Source organism: Fringilla coelebs, assembly GCF_963513975.1.
Source record: "Fringilla coelebs genome assembly, chromosome: 1".
Lineage (NCBI taxonomy): Eukaryota > Metazoa > Chordata > Aves > Passeriformes > Fringillidae > Fringilla > Fringilla coelebs.
Genome location: NC_140028.1, coordinates 113,796,331 through 113,816,595, shown reverse-complemented (window position 1 = coordinate 113,816,595; position 20,265 = coordinate 113,796,331). Strand labels below are relative to the sequence as shown.

General features: G+C 36.7%; 1 protein-coding gene across 1 annotated transcript in view; it reads right to left on the bottom strand.

Annotated features, from left to right (window-relative positions):
- The window catches only part of NEK10 (NIMA related kinase 10), a gene marked incomplete at both ends in the record, with an annotated part of 81,688 nt that extends 63,751 nt beyond the window's left edge, over positions 1-17,937 (bottom strand). The window contains 24 exon segments of the mRNA XM_084208479.1: positions 1,168-1,223; positions 1,227-1,265; positions 1,455-1,576; positions 2,293-2,338; positions 2,929-2,997; positions 3,001-3,066; positions 3,622-3,750; positions 5,969-6,046; positions 8,110-8,171; positions 8,686-8,822; positions 9,332-9,534; positions 9,538-9,556; positions 10,836-10,911; positions 11,640-11,711; positions 12,077-12,124; positions 12,127-12,154; positions 12,727-12,768; positions 13,246-13,272; positions 13,276-13,330; positions 15,637-15,735; positions 16,232-16,362; positions 17,484-17,542; positions 17,861-17,891; positions 17,893-17,937. Coding sequence (XP_084064605.1) covers positions 1,168-1,223; positions 1,227-1,265; positions 1,455-1,576; positions 2,293-2,338; positions 2,929-2,997; positions 3,001-3,066; positions 3,622-3,750; positions 5,969-6,046; positions 8,110-8,171; positions 8,686-8,822; positions 9,332-9,534; positions 9,538-9,556; positions 10,836-10,911; positions 11,640-11,711; positions 12,077-12,124; positions 12,127-12,154; positions 12,727-12,768; positions 13,246-13,272; positions 13,276-13,330; positions 15,637-15,735; positions 16,232-16,362; positions 17,484-17,542; positions 17,861-17,891; positions 17,893-17,937 — 1,739 coding nt within the window.
- Between the last annotated feature and the right edge of the window lie 2,328 nt (positions 17,938-20,265).

Genomic DNA, 20,265 nt, shown 5'->3' with positions numbered 1-20,265 from the left:
GGAATTGGTTGGATGGTTGCATCCAGAGGGTAGTGATCAATGGCTCAATGTCCCAATGGACACCAGTGACAAGTAGTGTGTCTCAGGGATCCATACTGGGACCAGTGTTATTTAATATATACATTGATGACATAGATGGAGGGATCAGTCTATATAAATTGCAGATGACACCGAGGTGAGTGGTGCAGTTGGCACACCTGGAGGATGGGATGCCATCCAGAGAGACCAGGACACGCTCAAAAAATGGGCCAGTGGGAATCTCACAGTTTAACAAGACCAAGAGCAAGGTGCTGCACCTGGGTCAGGGCAACTCCTGGTATCAGTACAGGCTGGGAATGCACAGATGGAGAGCAGCCCTGGAGAGAAGGACTCGGGGGTGCTGGTGGGTGAGAGGACATGACCCAGCCATGGGCACTCACAGCCCAGAAAGCCAAATGTCTCCTGGGCTGCATCCAAAGCACAGTGGGCAGCAGGGTGAGGAAGGGGATTCTGCCCCTCTGCTACCCTCTGGTGAAACCCCACCTGGAACCCTGCATCCAGCCCTGGGGTCCCCAGCACATGGAAAAACATGGACACGTTGGAGCAAGTCCAAAGGAGGCCACCAAGGTGATCAGAGGGATGGAGCACCTCTCCTGTGAGGAAAGGCTGAGAGAATTGGGTTTATTCAGCCTGGAGAAGAGAAGGCTCTAGGATGACCTAAGAGTGGCTTTCCAGTACCTGAAGGGAGACCCTGAGAAAGATGGAGAAGGACTTTTAACAACAGCACATAGTGACAGGACAAGGGGGAATGGTTTCAAACTGGAAAAGGGTAGGTTTAGATTAGATATCAGGAAAAAAAATTCTTTACTGTGAGCGTGGTGAGGTACTGGAACAGGTCATCCATCCCTGGGAGTGTTTAAGGTCAAGATGGATGAGACTGTGAGCAAAGTGATCTAGAGATAGGCCCCCCTGCAGGGGGGGTTGAAAATAGATTCTATTTAAGGTCCCTTTCAGTCCAGTCCATTCTGTGATCCAATGATTTCACACAACAGTATAATAATGCAGTAATTTACTAGCTTCTAAGAATGATAACCAACACCCAGGAATCTGAAACCTTCTCAGAGCTTCAGTAAAGAAACGTTTCTCAGGTACATCTTGAGAAATTGTCTCCAAGCAAAGCAGTTCTACTTAATAATGGTAGCTTTGTCTTTATCCCCCAACATGACATTGTTCACAGTGAGATCTCAAGGAACAATCCTTTTCAAATAATGAAGAGCTAGACAAAGCTTAAAAACAAACAGAAAGAGCCTCACAAAGATTCTTAAATACAAACTAAATAAAGGCACATTAAATTCACAGCTATGTATTAGTGATTGATATAATAAGCATTACTTTGTCATTTATTAGCCTAAAAACATGGTGCTACTAATTACAGGTAGGAAAATCCTGGCAAAAAGAATGGAGGCCGTTACTCAGATAAATATATGCCATATTCTCTCTTCTGTAAACTGTTGTTGTTGTTTTTCCTTCAAAGAGTGAAACTGTTCTCCCAATGGCACCCCCTCCATGAGCTCCATCACTATATACAATCTGTCATGTCATAAAAGAAATTGATAGAACATTGTATTTATACAGAAATAATTTTAAATAGAGTATCTGAGGTAAAAATGTATTTTTAAAGCTGTTATCTTTTAGTCTTTAAAAATTGTATTTGTACAGATAGATACACCTTAATCTAGTTCTACTCTTTTTTGCTTGAGTTTTTCCTCAATTTATGTCACAGAACTATAAGGAAACACTGCCTGATAATCAGTCAGCAGGCAGGTGTATGTAGGTAACTATTGAAAAGAAAATTAAAACAATATGGTTGGCAATCTGTATTATTCACTCTACTACTCACCATAGCTTTTTTCCCTTTTTAGCATTTCAGTTGTACACTTTGGATTTTTAGAGGAGAATAATGATGTTTGCTACATGTTTACATTGCATCTAGTTTTACTGATAGATAAACAAATACAAATACTATTTCTCATTATTTTTTTCAATTTTAAAGGATTATAGGCCTGTTTGAACTTGTAGCAGCTCTGGAAGAAAGATTATTGCTCAAATTTGACAGGCTCCTGTCAACCTCTAGTGGTTTTATTACATATTTCTATTTCTTCATTATTATCTTTGTAATATCCTTCCTTCCTACATGTAGCTAAACATTTTAAATACTGTGCCATCAGTTTAAGTATTCTAAGCATCTACATTTCTTTCCTCATTGTAGCTGTATGTGGTAATTATGTGGTAATTCTGTACATTTATACTCACTTTCCGAGAAGGTTCTGTAATACCATACAACATGTGGGTGATACAGCTACAACGGGAAAAGAAGTGTAGATGCTTAGAACACTTAAACTGATGGCACAGTATTTAAAATGTTTAGCTACATGTAGGAAGGAAGGATATTACAAGGATTCCACAAACTTGTTGTGGATCTCCAGTGCACCTTCCTTCACTGTTACCTCAAATGCAGAGAAATGTTGCACATTACTAGAGCAGTCAGCAGGAAAATTCCTGACTAAACACCCCCAGCTCCCTCAACCACTGCTCACAGGACTTGTGCTCCAGACCCTCCACCAGCTCCACTCCCCTTCTCTGGACCAGTTCAAACACCTCAATGCCCCTCTTGTAGTGCGAGGTTCAGAACTAAACACAAGATGCAAGGTGTGGCCTCACCAGTGCAGAGCACAGGGGGACAATCACTGCCCTGGTCCTGCTGGCCACACTACTGCTGATACAGGCCAGGATGTCTTTAGCCTTCTTGGGCACACTGCTGGCTCACGTTCAGGCAGCTGACAACCAGCATCCCCAGGTCTCCTTTTCCACCAGGCAGCTTCCCACATGAGAACTCACAGTTAGTAATTCAGAATGCTGGCATATCAAACTAGAGTTCATGAGACATACCTGTTCTTTGATGATGGTTAATTCAGAGACAATATTTTTTACATTGCTCTGTCTGTCTTTTCTGTCCTTTCAAAATGCTGGATTGTGTAAATTGACTTCTTTCATACCCAGGAGATGCTGTCCATTGTGTTTTCTAACCTATAAACAAGGTAAAACATTTGTACAATAAATATAGGATGGGGATAGGAAGAATGGTATTATGGCTACCAGATTAGTTATTAGAGTCCAAAATTTTCTCACAGACTATGTAATCATTGCTTTTTATTTGTGTATGATGTGATTAGTAGAAGAACTACAATCCAACAGTACAGGTAAGCAGTACACTTCTGAACTTGCACAATGTTTGAAGCAATATTATCTGTGCCCAGTGTTGCTTTTCAGATGAAACATGCTTGAATTTTTGTGGTTTTACACAGATTGATTAGCCTTTACAATAGAAAAAAGCTGTTAGTGGAAAGGAATTAAGAGAAAATAAGGTAGGAAACCTAAGAGATACACTGGTCAATCATAAAAGTACAACATGGAACAAACAAAATCACAGCAAATACTAACAGTCTCAGATCCACAAAGGTCTTCTTGCACCTACATTTCCCAACTAAAATTCATAAGACAGTTGTGCCTGGAACAGGTATTAGATCCTCTTCATGAAGCTTCTCCTCAAATCTGTAAAATAATAGCAAAAGAAAGGTTTGCCTTATATACACTTCCAAAGGCTCCACTGCCAAGGTGCTCTAAAATTGCATCATTTCCTACATGATTTGTGGATGCCTTATTCTGATTCATGTTCTCAGAACTTTCAGCGATTTGCTTCAATACATCCTCCTAGTCATAAATCAAATGACAAATATTTTATGCCTTTCTTGTGCTAAGAATGTACAAGAATACAAGTTCTTAAAACTATGAAGGTTTAAGGTTTTTACTTACCTTTAAAACAGCTACTGGCAGGTGGTTAATATGTATGCTTTGATGCAACTCATCTTTAGCTCTATTTGTCAAGACTCAATGATATGGCACATTTATACCTGAGCAAACAAAGACAGTCATGAATTAAGATCACTAAGGTAGCGTGGCAGAAGGAAGATGAAAATTTCATCATTGAAAACACACACAGTGGGGCAGTAGAGAAACCACACAAGCACTGCAAATATTCTTAAGAAAAATATCTGTGAAACTCAAAAAGGATATTCCCATACCTGCAACTATATTTCATACCAGTAACATTTTCAAAGGCAATGCAGGTAGCAGTACGAGAAGCTGAACAAGGTTTCATAAACTTTTTGTCCAAAACAGATTTAGTTTTCATACGTGATCATTAAGTCCATTATTAATTCATACAACTTTATGTTCAACCCAACTACAGCTGCTTGATAGCTCTTGTGAGCTATTTCCAACACATTCTGCTGGAATCAAAAAACCTCAGAGGGCATAAATTAAGCTCCTTACAGTTGTGTGAGGCAACTATACTGAGCATATGCTCCAGTTTGTTAGACTACTTGTTCCATATACCTACCCAGCAGGAAGGTTTGTATTTATCTCATCCTTAAGATGAAGTGCACTACAGAATCTCCTTGCAGTAGAAAGGCACCTACTGTACCGAATCTGCCCTTCAATTCTAATCTAGAAGAATTGTGCTGAGAAAGATGACACTAGAATGAATATTTTTTTTTCTTGGTGGAAATGCCTCTCTTTGCTATCCAAGCACACTTACCTGATTAGATAGTGGAGTAGCTATATACCCATTTTAGGGGCTCTGTCACAACAAAGACCACGTGAGAGGCAGGATCATGAATGCATTCAGCTGCGCTAAGGACTTTGCCAACCAGAGCAGCAGCAGTTGTGCTCATCCCTTGTTGGAATCCTGGATGCTGAGAATTTTAAACTTTCTGCTCTGAAAGGCACAAACTGTGAGAGAGCACTGCATTTGACTTGAGGCTGTGGAGAAGATTTCCGAAATTGATTGATAGCACTGGGATTAGAGGTGTGTAGTTGGTTAGAAGTGTGTAATATCACAGGGTGGAAAACTTAAAGTTTGGGGTTTTAGAATATAGTAATAAATATGAAGCAAGATGGAGGTTTTAAGGCGGAGGTAGGTTGTTCTTCTTCACCTTCTTCTTCATGGGTTTGGGTGGTATTTTGTAATTGGACAGAAAAGTCCACACTGGGGGATTTGAGGGATCAGTTATTGGGTTAAAAGGGAAAATAATCTAGGTGCCATTTCTTAATTGGATAATTTAGTCTTATAAGACCTTGGGACAAGAGATAGCCATCTTGTGCCTTGCTAATGAAAGACTGCAGAACTCATGGTGGTGAGGCTGTTACACTGATAAGAAATAATAATCACCTGAGTCTGAACATGAAAGACTGTCTCAAGTGCCTTCAATCCCAACCTTGACAGGGGTAGAAAATACAGAGAATCCACAATCCCTGAACCCCCCAGCACTACATTGCCATATCTTAGAGAGACACTCACCACTGCACAGAGCCTGAGAAAAGCTACCAGGTAATTAATTACTACTGATGATCTTTAGCCTAAGTTGACTCTAACCAGTACATGTACAGGGGTAATGACATGCAAAACCAAGAGCCATCCCATGCTTATTTGGCCTATATTTATTCTACACTTAAGTTTTCTCTATTTTATATGCTGCCTTCATGTATTTTATTTAACATCCACAGAAAAATGCTCCAGAAATAAACAGATATTAGTAGAGTGTCAAGTCTAGGGCAAGTTTCAATGAAGATCAAGGCTCTGTAAAGAAGATCTGATGCTAGAAAGCCTAAAAAAATAGAGGAAAGATAATCACAAGAAAAATATTGACTTTCCTTTACACTATATGAGGTACCAGAAACAAAGTATATCAGAACAGAAATTGAGTCTCTGTTTAACTTTCAGTTTCTGGGTTACTTGTTGTTCTGGGGTAGAGGATTCCCCTTTAAATATAATTTTTTTTCAACTGTGCTTCAAAATAAACTTTAATTCATAAAAAATTCTCAGGGACTGTTGGGGCTTTCATTGTGCAACGATAATAAAGGGAGTTACCTGTAATAAACTGGCTTTTTCAGCATCCCTTTTGTTGTTTGATAAGATTAGCTTTGCTATTGTATATATTGCATTTGCCCAGAAACAGAAAAAGGTCAGCCTTAATAGTGCCCCTTTGCATGCAAACCACAAATAAAAATCAATGTTCAGATAAATCAGAAGCTAATAGTAATGGACAAGTTCTCAACATCCCATTGCACACCTAAAATAGAGGCTTAAATGTGTATAAGAATTAAGTCATTGTTACATTTAAACTGATACCACAAAGAGAGCCTGTGAACAGATAAAGAAGAAATGCTTCTATCTCTATAGGTGAAGGAAATAGCAGCAATAGATCTCTTGTCACCATGTGGCACCATATTTTGAATTGTCACAAACAAAATTCAAGTCTTAATAAAAATAAATTGGAGAAACACCAAAAGCGATAGCCTGAGAAGTCTGTCCATGCCTCCAGAATTTAGTGAAAACCATACTGAACTCAGCTTCCATTTTCATGCAACCATGCATCATCCTCCACTATTCTATCCACTTGGTAGGTCTGATAGATGGGCACTGGTAGATTTAGTTGGAGTACTGCTCCCCATTACTTGACAAGGTCCCTGATGGACACTCTTCCCCTCTTTAGCAGACTTGAAGGGAATATGTGTCAGCTCCGCAGAGGCCCTTCTGCAGTTCCTGATATTTTCTTCTGCTGTTCAGGAAGGTAGAATTAAGCTTAGACCATGGTTAAGCTTAGGTTTGTGCTGTGCAGTGGAGCCATTAAGTCAAACACATTCTGTCTGCTACCAGAAATACTGCAGACTGTTGCCAAGACTGTGACAAGGACAGAGGACAGACAGACAGGTAGAGAGCAGCTACAGCAGAAGCAAAAGTTCCCAAGAGCCCTTTGACACCAATGATATAAACCTTTACAAGTTACTCAGATTGACTTCCTTGGCACATAACTGAAAAAGCTGCACACCTTTTTCCTCTGTTTTCAACCCAATTGAGTTGCTTCACCTTGTTTACTATGCAACTCTTGAAGTTATATTAGCAAAAAGAAAGAGGTAGCATTTAAAATTACTACAGTGGTATTGTAGGGCGGAACTCCAATTGAAACGAACATGCTTGAGGCTATGTCCTTATCTGAAAGGGGGATGTTGGCTGGTGTTTAAACAAAGGGACAGGTCGGTGTCTTTTAACATAATGAGCAGAAGAAGTTAAGTTTGAGACACCTTCTCCAGCGCTGCACATTGTACCATCAATTTTGAAGTGATTTACTGACACAAGTCACCATGCACTGCTGGGGCAATGCAGAAAACCTCTCTGTTAAAACCATTTAATTTAAACAAGTGATATTTTATTTTACTGAAATTAGACTCAGGCTAAAATATATCCTTATATTGTTTAGATAAAACTTGTCTAAATCAGTACAGCTTATTGACAATTTTAGTGCGCAAAAATAATAATTTTTTTTCTATACTTACTTTCATTTATTTTCTCTTAACCAATAGTTTTGAAATATTCACAAACTTCTTTCCTGTTCATATTTAAGGTTCTTATTATCTTGGTTCCCCCAGAAATACCTGGAGTTGGGTTTTAATCTAACCTGAAGGCTGTGATTTAACATTTAAAGTTTAACACCTGGCTACAGCTTTTAGCTGATATTAATGCCTTTAATATTTATATCTTTGACTAGGTCTGGAATACAGCCAGGGATTTTAAGAATGGTTATCCCTGGAGATAGAATGCCAGGAAGTTCTCTCAGAAATACCACACCCTTACAAAAAGAGAAATAGTTTGTGAAACAGCAACATGTCAATTTTTAGCTGCATAGATTTTTGTAATAAACATCCAGAAATTTAGAATTTGCATTTCTCAGTTTATTCTATGATTACTTTTATTTACTATCCTATTTTGAATATGACAAAATGGTAAGAGATGCCAAAATGAACCTTGTCTGAATGAAGCTGTTTATTCTTCCAGACACCTATGTTGATAACCTTTGTGTCATATCTCTATGTCTAAAATGATAAAGAAACAGAAGTACTAAAGTTATAGACAGGCATGTTTCCAATCTCTTAAATTATGATAACAAAGAACAACAATTAAGTGAAATTATAAATGACAATGCCTTACTTAACTGAATAAAATCTTCCTACCTGTACAACCTGGTAAGCATTAGTCTCATTGAGCACCAGTTCAGTAACTGCAGCACAACAAGCTAGAATAAAAATTCAGAAGTAACATTTAAGGCCATTTGACTATTGAGAAATCTCCTCCAATAGGAATTTGCTCCATAACTGCAAATGAATCCTCACCTGACTAGAAGTCATTAAAATATCACTTTGAAATCATATCATTCCTATTGATCTATCATAGAAAATTTAAATAGTGAAGAAGAATATGATCAAATAAAAATAATTTCATGATAAACACAGAACTAACTAACTAACTAACTAACTAACTGAACTAACTTACTTTTTTGTCACTGTTTTTACAGGTGAAGAAATACATATGATTCCCAGATTCTTAATACTTTACGCTTTCCTTCCTTCTAACAAAAGCATACTTTTTGAAAATAAGTGCTGGTATCACACATTTGAAAATAAACAAATCCAATTTGATGCTCCTACTCCCTAAAGCAGGTGTCAGTATTTATAAATGTGTAATATTTTGAATCCTTTTGCACAAGTGTATGTAAAGACATAACAGAGTATTAGACCTTATAAGCCTACCTGCTTGAAATGAGAAAGTATTTTCTTGTATCTCATCAGGACTCAGCTCATCTGACAAATGAAAATACTGGATTCTCCCTGCTGCATTTGCACTAGATAAACTTCCAGCTGAAGAGTTTGATATAAGGGTCAGATGCCAGACTTCTTTCCCAGAAAGAAAATGAAAAAAAAAAAAAAATCAAGTTGCAGTGTTAAAAATGGCTTCATGTGCCATTGTTAACCATTCCCAAAGTTCTGAGAATTTGTATGTTTTCACTAAATTAGCCAAAACACTTTGAAAAAGCAAACAAACCTTTAAACAGAAAATTCCTTTACTATGTTCATCATATTCACAATTCGAGCTCACTAAATAGGTGTCTGATTAATAGGAAAACTAAACAGACTGCAATGCCATATTTATGACTTATTCATTATTTAGTTTATACACTAAAAATATGAAAAAAAACCTTGGGATAACAATGAAATACAAAAGGCTGGAAAAAATTACTTATTCATTATGTTCTAAATAGTCTTTTAAATTTTGCTGGCATCACATACAGCTGAACAAGCCAAAGATGCTCTTTGATAAAGATGGCTTGGTCAAATATATCTTAAAAGAACAAACAGTCTTGTGTAATTGCCGCAACGTTGAGGACTGAAAACCTACTCCTGTAATATATGAAGGACCTGCTTGATTCCACCCCAGATCCAAATTTCCACACTAGTCTCAGGATCTTCATAAACCTGTACCAGAATCCAAACTATACTCAATAGAAATTTGATGCGATCAGAATGGAGCAAACTGAGCAAGACTGGAACTCCTTCATACATTTTTATTTGCTCTTTGATTTGTAATTCTGCACAAAGGAGTCATGGCAACTCTGCTGTGAACCTAAAAAAAAAAATCAGCAAGAAATTTTAACAATAACTCCATCATTACTTTGTATTGTCAGTTAGAAAAGGGAAAAAAGCCACAGAAAGTTTTTAAAAGAGCAGAGATCTCCAATTAAAAAAAAAAAAAAAGTTAAAACAACTTAAAGTCACTGCAACCTGGTTAGAGTCAACTAGGCATACCCAGCCAGGATGGGAGGTGGCCAGGTGTGCTGCAGTCATCTGTGCTACCATCTTCTTATTAAGGGTATTAGTAGTACAAGTAGCACTGACTGCATGAACTTGTAAAGTCCACGTGTGAAACTCAAATAGCCTAACACAAAAATGCATCATTCTTCTCTAGTATAGTTTGAATACTATATTTAGAAAGTGATTGGAACTATACCTTAAAAGGTTTATATAAGACTTTCATTAACTGCAATGAAGGTGGACTTCTCATAGAAAATAGGGTTAAGGATATCCATTTCTACTTTAAGCAAAAAAAGCTCCATGTGTGTTTAATGAAACATGTGAATTCAGATTCATAGCTGAATTTAAAATATCCTTAACTGGCATAGAACTTTATCATCTTCCTGTCAACATTCAATTCTAACTCTTACATCTAACTTTTGATTTACATATAAGCCAGGATTCTCAAACACAAAAACTTAATAAAACCTTTTCATATATTAATTTTGTCTAGTCTTAGTCACTTATATGTGTGAAATAGTTAAGCATGAAATTTGTAAAGGTGATAAGTGATGTATTATCAAATTTGAAAGTCTTTCTGTTTTTCATTTACTTTCAGTAATGCTTTGCTAACAGTCTTAGCTGAGATGATTAAACAATTGAAGGAACATTGATGATTTTCTGATGAAGAAGATGCGAGATCTGACTCAGCCTCTGGCATAAACTACAGCAGCTCTAGGTCTTGCAATTTTACTTGTTTATATTGGGTATCTCAGGAACTGACAGGGCCAAGCACTCTTTCCCATCTAACCACTCAGGTCTGCCAGGAGCAACAAAGAGATACACCAAGAAAAGTGATTGTTACTACTTGATGATAACATTGTAACTCATTTGCACTGGAGGCCATCAGTGGAGAGAGAGGAGATGGATTACAATGAAACTGCTGGAAAAGATTTTGCTATATCTGTATGTGATTGAAAATACTCAGGTATCAGAATTTGACCTTAGGTATATTCCAGCGGCACATTTTCTAATTCCTCTAAATACACGCACCCCTAAATAAAAAAGTAAAAATTTATTTCAACACAATTGATTCACACGCAAAGTTTCACCCGTTAAAGAGAAAATCATGTTCATGTAATACCACCAGCAAGTTCTCAACAATCTCCCTTATCTCCTCCCTACATTCTGGATTACAAATTGATTATTCATGGTATTTATATCAGATGAAATTATATGAACAACACACATTGCTCTTTAGCCTCCTTCTTTGTACATTTGACAAATTATTTTTCCCCAAATCTTAAGTAATAGTGTCAAATCGTGCACAAAAGCACTTAAAGCCACAAATATATGCTGGGTCAAGAGAAACAGTGCAACAATTTTCCAGTTTTCCCAGTATAAAAAAAAAAGTAAATGTGAATGTGTAAAAATAAAGACACAACTATATTTTGTGTCTTACTGGTAATTAAGGAAATGGAATTAATTTTTAAAAACAACCACAATTTCTATGAACATTTGTAATATTCCCCAAACTCTTTCTTGCCCAGTCCAAATGTAACACAAAATCCTACATTCCATTCACTGAAGAAAGTTAAATGGAAGCTGGAAATGGATGTATAACATCATCTAAATTAACACAGATATTAAAAACAAATTAAACTGAATCAGGGTTTTGGGAAGTCTGGGAGAAAGCAGATCAATAACAGCAGTTTCTCTTCTATAATACCATTATAGATGAAAGTTGCTCTGTCCCCTTTTTGCTCTTTTTTCCCGGTTTTTTCCTCTCTGTAAAACAGAGAGAGTTTTTTTTACCCTACAAGACTGATGAGGTAAGGAATTTAGGTCAAATCTGAAAAGCATGTGTTATTCTATTAAGTAACTAATTAAATAAAATTAACAATTTTATAAAGCACTTACTTTATGTGCTCCACTTGCTATAACTCCCTCTTTTTGATTTCTAACACGAGCAAGCTTTTGGAAAATATCTGTGGAAAAAAGGAAGACAAACAAATTGACTCTTTCTCACTAATATTTTTATTTCACCAGTCAGATAACAGAGAAAAATACTGTATAAGTTCTTTGAACCATAACTAGCTCAATTTCTCTTTTATTTCAATGCATAAAAAGATACTAATTTCTTAAAGAAATATTACTTATGTAGAAAAACAAGCTGCTCCTTTTAGCTTTTACTAAATTTTTACTAAATTTTAGCTTTTACTCATGCGATGAGGCCTGACTGAATATACTACTGTCTTACTTAATGACCACCTGAAGTATTTTAAACATTTTAAGCCTCACACAAAAAGTTGTGAGTAGGCTTATCATTACTGCTATTAGATACTACACTTACATGTCAAGTTGACCAACTTGTCTACATTATGCTGCTCTTCTTTGTAATTAGATAATGCTTTGCTACTGTTTCCATATACTAAAAGTAGGGGAGGAAAAATACAGGATACCATTTCTAAAAAAAAGTTTGCAGACTTCATAAACACAGACTGTTCTGCACAGGTAGGGCCTGTAGGTGGTGCCTCTGTTTCATGAAAAAATATTCTGTAATGCAATAGTAGTGTAGCCCCAAGGTTTAAACCTGTTTTAACATTAAAAAAAACAAACAAACAAAAATTATCAGTATGCTTTTCCCTTTGAAAAGTCATTTGCTACAGTGCAGGGTAACTTTGCTCATCTCCCTGCAAAAGTCTATAGTTTCTTTTGACTGAACCAATTGTGCTGACTTCTCTAATTCTTCTCCCACTTCAGGAGGCATTTCTTAAGTCTCGTAACTAGAAGTCCTAGATGAATGCAGCTAGATTATAGGACAGTTGTTTTGAAAACTAGTGAAAAAACCCACACCAACTCCTCATTTGAAAACAGAGGAACAGACTCACTTCTTTCCATAAACCAAGAATATCTGTACACTGCTTTTTACAGTATATATAATTTTAATCATAATAAATTGACAGGCAACATAATGGACCAAGGTACTATGAGGAATTCTACCTGATGTAGATTTTCAATTCCACTCAGGCTGTGGAGCATTTCCTACAGGAAAATTAAAAAAAAAAAAAAAAGTTCAGAATTACTTATAATAAGTAGATAAATAAAAACACAGAGGTGAAATGTTAATGGCTCTTAAACTGGAACTTTCTGTTTCCTTCAGTAACTACATTATGGGAATTTTACATATCTTTATGATAAAGTCAAATACCAGGTCTAGGGCTCAGAGCAATGACCGAGCCATCTGTTATGGAGATTTACAGTTTCTTTGTTAGGGTCAACAACAACAAACACGACATTAGGAACAACAGAAATCGAGCAAGTCATGCAGTAATGGTGTAAAATCACTCTTGAAATCTGCTTATTTGCAATTCCCATCCTCACATATAGAAATATAGATATACACATGTACGTGTGCATTCATAAGAACAAATGTTTTTACACACAAGCACCTACACAACTGTACACGTGACACTTACAAGCATCCCCTTATCCAAGGAAGAAACATTTTGACATGCTGACCTGGTAGCATGGATCCCTTATTAATAATCACAGGCAGATTAATACTCTAAGAAAATGGATGCACGGAGCTTGAATAACCCATTGCCTATAAATTAAATATTCAAAACATAAACCAAATGCAATTTAAAAAGTGCTTAAATACTTAAAGAAAACAGCTTGATTCAGGATCAATTGACTAGATGATTAGTGAGCTTCAACAACTGTTCAACACACTATACCATAGAACTTTTAATACCATTTATAGTGAAACACAGTAGTAGCTATAAATAAATTTATTACATTATATGAGTATTACCAGACATCAGTTATTATCATTGGACTGATGAGGGAAAGTACATGCTCATCTCTAAGAACAAACTAACTGTGCTTTGAAGTAAACTTTTAGTGGTTGAATTGAGGCCCAAAAGAGCAAAGTAAATGAGAAACCACAGAGCAAACTTCAGTGCACAAAATACACTTATGCAAAAATATGGGTGCTACAGAAATAAAAATAGCTATACTTAAAATAGACTTTTGAATTATCATAATCTATCTCGATTTTAAAAAACTCTAATAATTCTATTATGCTGGAAATAAATTGTTATTTAGTTCAAATGTTCTTGAAATAGGATTGTATTTCCATATAGAACTTCCTCCTTTATATTTCTCCATATGATTCACCAGCGTAAGACATGGCAGAAAATACAAATCAGATTTGCAGAAAGTGTCCAGGGGCAGTAATCCTGCATAAAATATCAGTAATGGAATCACTATTTCCATTGCCTGTTGAAAGTATATATCCCCATTTCCCTATTTAAAATAAACCTAAAATTAGACATCTTTGCCATGTGCTTTTTGTTGCTGTTTTAACTGAGAGGACAAAATTTGTTTGGATAAGTTTCTTGGAAACAGAAAAAGTGTATGGGTCATGGCAGTTCTCTTCCCATTTCATCATTTGCAGTTGGGAATGACGCCAATAGCTAAAAATACTTGCATAAAAATAAATGTTTTACAAATAGATACTAACAAACTCTCAGCCCTTTTATGCCAATATTCTGCCCTAAGTAATACCATTTTTCATTATGATTCCATAATTAGCCACTTCAGAACAGCACAAAACTTTCATGGAAAGAAAACAGCAACCATATACCTGTGTGCAAAATTTGTAGGTCAGATTTTAAAGTGGCCTGAAGATATTACCATGGTGTACAGTCACTCCCTGAGCCTGATTAACATTTATGAACCCCTTCTACTACAGTTACATTTACAATACACATTACTAGACACACTAAGGTATATCCAGCTTATCTATATATCTACTAATTTGTACTTGTTTCATCAACCTTGCCTGGGTGCTTTCATTCTTAATACAAGAGGCTTGTTTTGCCATATCACTATCACAAAGAACACCAAAGAAAACCAAAATATAAGCCAAGCATGTCACAATGTATAAACAGAACTTGGGAAATCACAGTGTAAGCTATTCTTGGATTTCTGGCAAATGAAGCTGGGCCACTGACCTCCCACTGGTGAGTACTGAGTTCACATGTGAAAAAGAAGTACCACATTTTAAAAATACTTAAATAATCTGTTTCAAACTCACTATCATTTCGATAATCAAAGAAGACACCCCGAGCTCCCCAGCCGGTTCTGAATAAAGGTCTAAGCAAACTATGTGGTGTTTTTAGATTCCTCTAGTAGTTACATATTAATCCCTTTAAATGCTCTAGGATTCCATCTTTAAATTTCTGTAGCACTTAAGGGGTTTTTTAGAAAATGTACTTGAAAATGTACTTCCTTTAAAAAGGAAAATACAATACACTGCAAAGGAGTATAGTAAAAAAATCCTGAAAAATGCGTCTTTTTTCCCCTGAAAATATCTTTCTCTGCCCCCTCTATTTTTATAAGGTTCTATACTTTTTCCTCACATAAATGAGAGCAGCATAAGAAAAGGGATTCCCCTTTCCAATGCCACCATACACAGAAATACAAAAAAAACCACAAACAAGTGGCATCAACTTATCTGAATTTTATGGAAACCACTGGCCTTTCACTATAAAGGCAGCAGTCCATAAAATACAAACAGAATCAGTACAATAAATTAGAAAAACCAAATCATAGATTACAGATGCCATATACAGAAGAATGATAAGGAAAACATAGCAGTTAGAATTTTGGTCCTCCAAAATTTGTCATACACTCAGTCCTGTGTTCTTCTGTCCCACCAACCTGGGCATTGCTCCTTGAAGCCAACACACAAGTGGCTAATTAAAACAACCACAAGTGCTGCTGGTAATTTCCACAGAAAGGTGTGTTGAAACAATATGGGATATTATCCATGCATCCTGCTTCTTCATGGAAGGCAAGAAAGAAGCCTGCCTTCTTGGTTATAAATGTGTTTCATATACTGATCTGCAGGTAAGTCTGTCCTTAACTAAAGTTGTAAAGATATCTTGAAACAGCTGACACTTGGGATGCTTGCTAAAATTTCTCTCATTCTTGTAGGTCACAAAAAAAAGGAAGAAAAAAAGAAAAATGGTAAATTGCAAATTAACTTGCCACAAGACAGTTTTCCTCTGTTACAACTTGAAATTAGCAACAAAAACTAAGAAATGTCATACCAGCAGTTACCACAGAATAACATGATTTCAGATTGCCAGACATTAACAGTCTGTCTCATGCATAATTTGGGACTATCAGAATGGCATAACTTTTCCACATAAAGAAATGATCACTATTTAAAATGAGTTTATTAACTCTCACCAGTATACTCTGCTGAGTGGGAAAGGTTGAAACTTACAAAGGCAGGAACATAAACAGGTTTAAAAAAATAGAAGTACATAATTCTCATCTCAAATACTGGATTAATATAAAAAGTACAAGTAATAGACATATGTAAAAATACAAATGCCTTTAACACCTCAACAAGGTGATACCCTTAGATACATAAAAATATCTCTCATTCAGGGATATGAGAGTGTTATCACCAGATTTAACTTATTTTTACCTAAATTTTTCAAGCTCAATAGCTTCTGTTGATTCTTGCCATTGACCATTGGACTTCTGTTCATTGCTTTTGACATTTTGCCAAGTTCTTGTCACCCTGGTTTGACCACTTTCAATATATATAGCTGGAAGCTAAAGAGGGAAGGGATAGTAGTCATGAGGCAAACACTGCATCTTAAGTTTTCTGAGAATATTATCATGCCAAAGTACCTTTTCTCAAGTTCTGACTTGAATTTTGGACTTAAAACTTGCCATTATAGAAAACACACACCTCCTTTGGAATACAAAACTGACAGGGTAGAAAACTGATGCAAAGCAAGACTGAAAAACAAGTACTGAGAGGTAAGTAAAAGGTGAAGAATGGCGTCTTTTTAAATTTATGATAGCAAAGCTGGACAAAATCTGCAACACATGCTCATTATCTGTGTTTCTTACCTGTCCCAATTCCATAATTGCACAGCTTCACATTCTTTTTAGGTTGTACAACTCACATGTTTCAGCTTTCTGCTCAGAAGCAATTCCAGGCCTCTAACCAGGTAGAAAGTGCATAACTCCTACCTCACATGGATGAATCCTTTAGTCATTTTGTCATATCTTTTTACAGAATTGAAAGGGAGAAAATGTCTGTGATTCCAAAGACTCACACCCATAATCATGTGTTGGTTTCTTTGCTTCAAATGGCAAATACAAGCTTCACTAAGTGAGATGAGGTGAAGGAGATTTGACTTTCTCCTGCAAGTTGGTATTTAAGGCCTGGATATTTTTAGCTGAAGTGTTATTCTTCAAAGACAAATTGTTTATGGTTAAAATGCTGATCTTATTTTATATTCGGAACCACTCTCTCCCATGCTGTTACTCACACATCTTTAAGCCTACCTTCGTGTGACATTGTGAAAGGGCAGAGAGGAAAAAAATCTGCTATGCTACTTTAATATATGCAACAATAGCTGGATAAAATCTGCTCAAGATACAAAAGAAAACATTTTTTTCCTGTTAAAATAAAAAAAATACGGTATAGTAGAATGGGAAGTGGATCAGTTTCATTATTTACCCATTCTAAATGTGATTTGTGCCACACAGAAGGTCTAATGTTGCCAAGAAAAAAGAGACAAGAAGAAAGACATGCTCTACTCAAGATTTTGCTAACATGTTTTAGTCACTATAGTACTTAATGTTCTAAGCAAATGCCAGAAACCATAATCGCCATTAATTATAATTCTAAAGCACATTTAATAACAGTTATTGAAAAATACCTGTTGGTTCCTTGACTGAACACTTAAGAGAGACTGAAGCCTTTTTAGATCAGAAAAGGAAAAAGGAAAAAACCACAACAGCGTGTGCTAATAGTTACATAAAAGTATTTCCATAAGTGTAAAGAAGGTCAGCAAGCAGCAATGCTACTGACAGAAAATAAAGTTTTCTAGCGTTGCCTGGTGTCCACTTTTGCATACAGAAGAATTTACAGCTTCTCCAGAATGCCTTAAGTCAACAAAGGTGTAAATAAACTTTGTGACCAGAGTAACAGTTGTCATGTTTATACTGCACTTCAAATTGAAGCATTCTGCTTTGGCAGCCAGTGTAAATTCCACACAAGTCCTGCTGAAGTTCAAAGTAAAACGTCAGATACTACACCTCATAGTGATCCCAGGAGGCTTTTGTTTTTACTGCTTTTTCTGTGCTCTTCGACTTTTTGTCCTGATCAGGCATTGTGTATCATTATTATCATGATGGGGTTAAAAACTCTTTTCCTTAAAAGCAAAGTAGATACAAAGAATTATATCACTGCAGCAAAAGGAACACATGTTTACTTAGAGAATCAACTCTTTGAGAAAAAAAAAAGGTTTGCCATTTTCTCAGCATGAGGCCTTGGGCATTATATCAGGATATCCTTTGAAATTCCAGATATTAATAAGAAAGCTTTTAACCTAACATACAGAAACCTTGGTTTTCCAACACATGCACAGACAATGCCTTGCTCTTTCATGTATTTTTTAATTATGACTTTTCCTTTTATTTCATCTTCTTGCCATTATTTCTCTCTGTGAATTGACTGCTTATGTTACAGCAATGCTTACAGGCTAACATCAAGGTTGTCAACAACAAGGTGTTGTCCAGACAACAGAGAATTTAATAGTTATATTTTCCAAATAAACAAGTCAAATGAAGGGTAGAAAAAGGAGGTATCTGACAAAAGAATGAGATGCATACAGTGAGTTGAGAGATGTGATTCTCTCCCTCTCCTTGACTCTCCTGAGACCCCATCTGGACTACTGCATGCAACTCTGGGGCTCCCATCAGAACAACAGGGACCTGCTGGAGTGAGTCCAGAGGGCTACAAAGAGGATCAGAGGGCTGAAGCACCTCCCCTGTGCTGAGAGAAGCTGAGAGGGAGGGGTTGTTCAGCCTGGAGAAAAGAAAGTTCCAAGGGAGATATCCAGCAGCAGCTCACTACCTAAAGGGGTCTACAGAAGAGTTGGAGAGGGATTTTTTACATGGGTATGTGATTTTAGGACAAGGGGATGATGACTACACTAAAAGAAGTCAGGTTTAGATTAGATATCAGGAGGAAACACTTTACTGTGAGGGTGATGAGGTACTGGAACAAGTTGCCCAGAGAAGTTGTGGACATCCCTGGAAGTGTCCAAAGTCAGGCTGGATGGGGCTGTGATCAATCTGGTATATAATGATGGCGCCTCTGCCATGGCAGATGATCTTAAGGCCTTAAGGCCTATTCCAACCCAAACCATTCTATGAATCTATGACCACACAGTCTGTCAAAGAATAACAGAAAATTTCAGCAGTTTAGAATCCAGGTCTTCTGAATGTCTTATACCAAACCTGCCTGCTTTCCTTATAGTGGGACACAGAGCTTCCTTCCACAGATGAACAGATCTGTATGGCATAGCCTCATCAGGGCCATTACCACACATTAAATCCCTGCATAAAAACATTCAATCTGCAGGTCTGACTTCCCACAAAAGCCTTGACCTGGTCACTTTCACAGTACACAACACCTATTCACTGAACATCCTCTAAAGCCCTAGAAAAATACAGAAAGACATGGAAAGAAGATATTCAAGAGGAATCTCTCGCTGCTGCAACAAAAGCAATTATATTGATACAGATCCTTCTCTGAGTGAAAAAAAAAAAGGTCAGGCACAGGCTGGGGCTGTATAATTACCCTGGAGAATTACATATAGCTGTAGCATAATGGTAGAGCACTTATATTTAAAAACCAAGGATATAATCCCACTGTCTGATCCTTTCTACCTATTTTACTGTTCACTAAACATGGACTGTTTGGATGTTCCCTTTGGTGTATCCTTAACAGGATTTTCTATATCAAACCTCATGGCCTCCTTTTCTTGCTGTGCAGTGTAGAATTCCTCTGCTACTGATTTTTATTTCTCCTCCTCACAAAGGCAAAGAAGAAGAAGAAAACTGGTCATGAAACACAAGCATTGGTAGCTACCTGAAGCTGCTCCTTCCCAAATGAACATCACAGTCATTTTTCCAGTTATACAATCTCACATCACAGAACTACCCAAAATGCAACTGTTGACAGTATGAACTCATGCACTGTATTAAATCCCTCTTGGAAGTGGCCTGTAAGCCCAGTTCATCCATGTCTAGTCTTTTAAACAAGCCTTTATCCTACCACAGGGAATCATTGATCTGGATCCACAAGAAACTTCTCTGCTCTATTCCATGCATCTGCTCAAGAAGGTAATTAAAAAACATCCCAGAACACTTATGTGACACCAGTTATTACCAGGGAATGAATATAAACAGGATTTGTTCCACCACTCAGCAGACAAAACTACTGAGTTCAGACTAAACCGAATGAAATTTGCTCAAAGCATTTATTTCCTTTGTTTCAAGAGCATTAAAAGTTAAGAGAAGCCATGTACATTGCTAAGCACATTAAGACTCCTCAGGAGTAAGAATTTCCATGTATTATTTCAGTGACATTCTTAAATCATCTCCCCAGTACCCTGTCCATTTGGAATATTACTGAGGCATGACACAATGCAA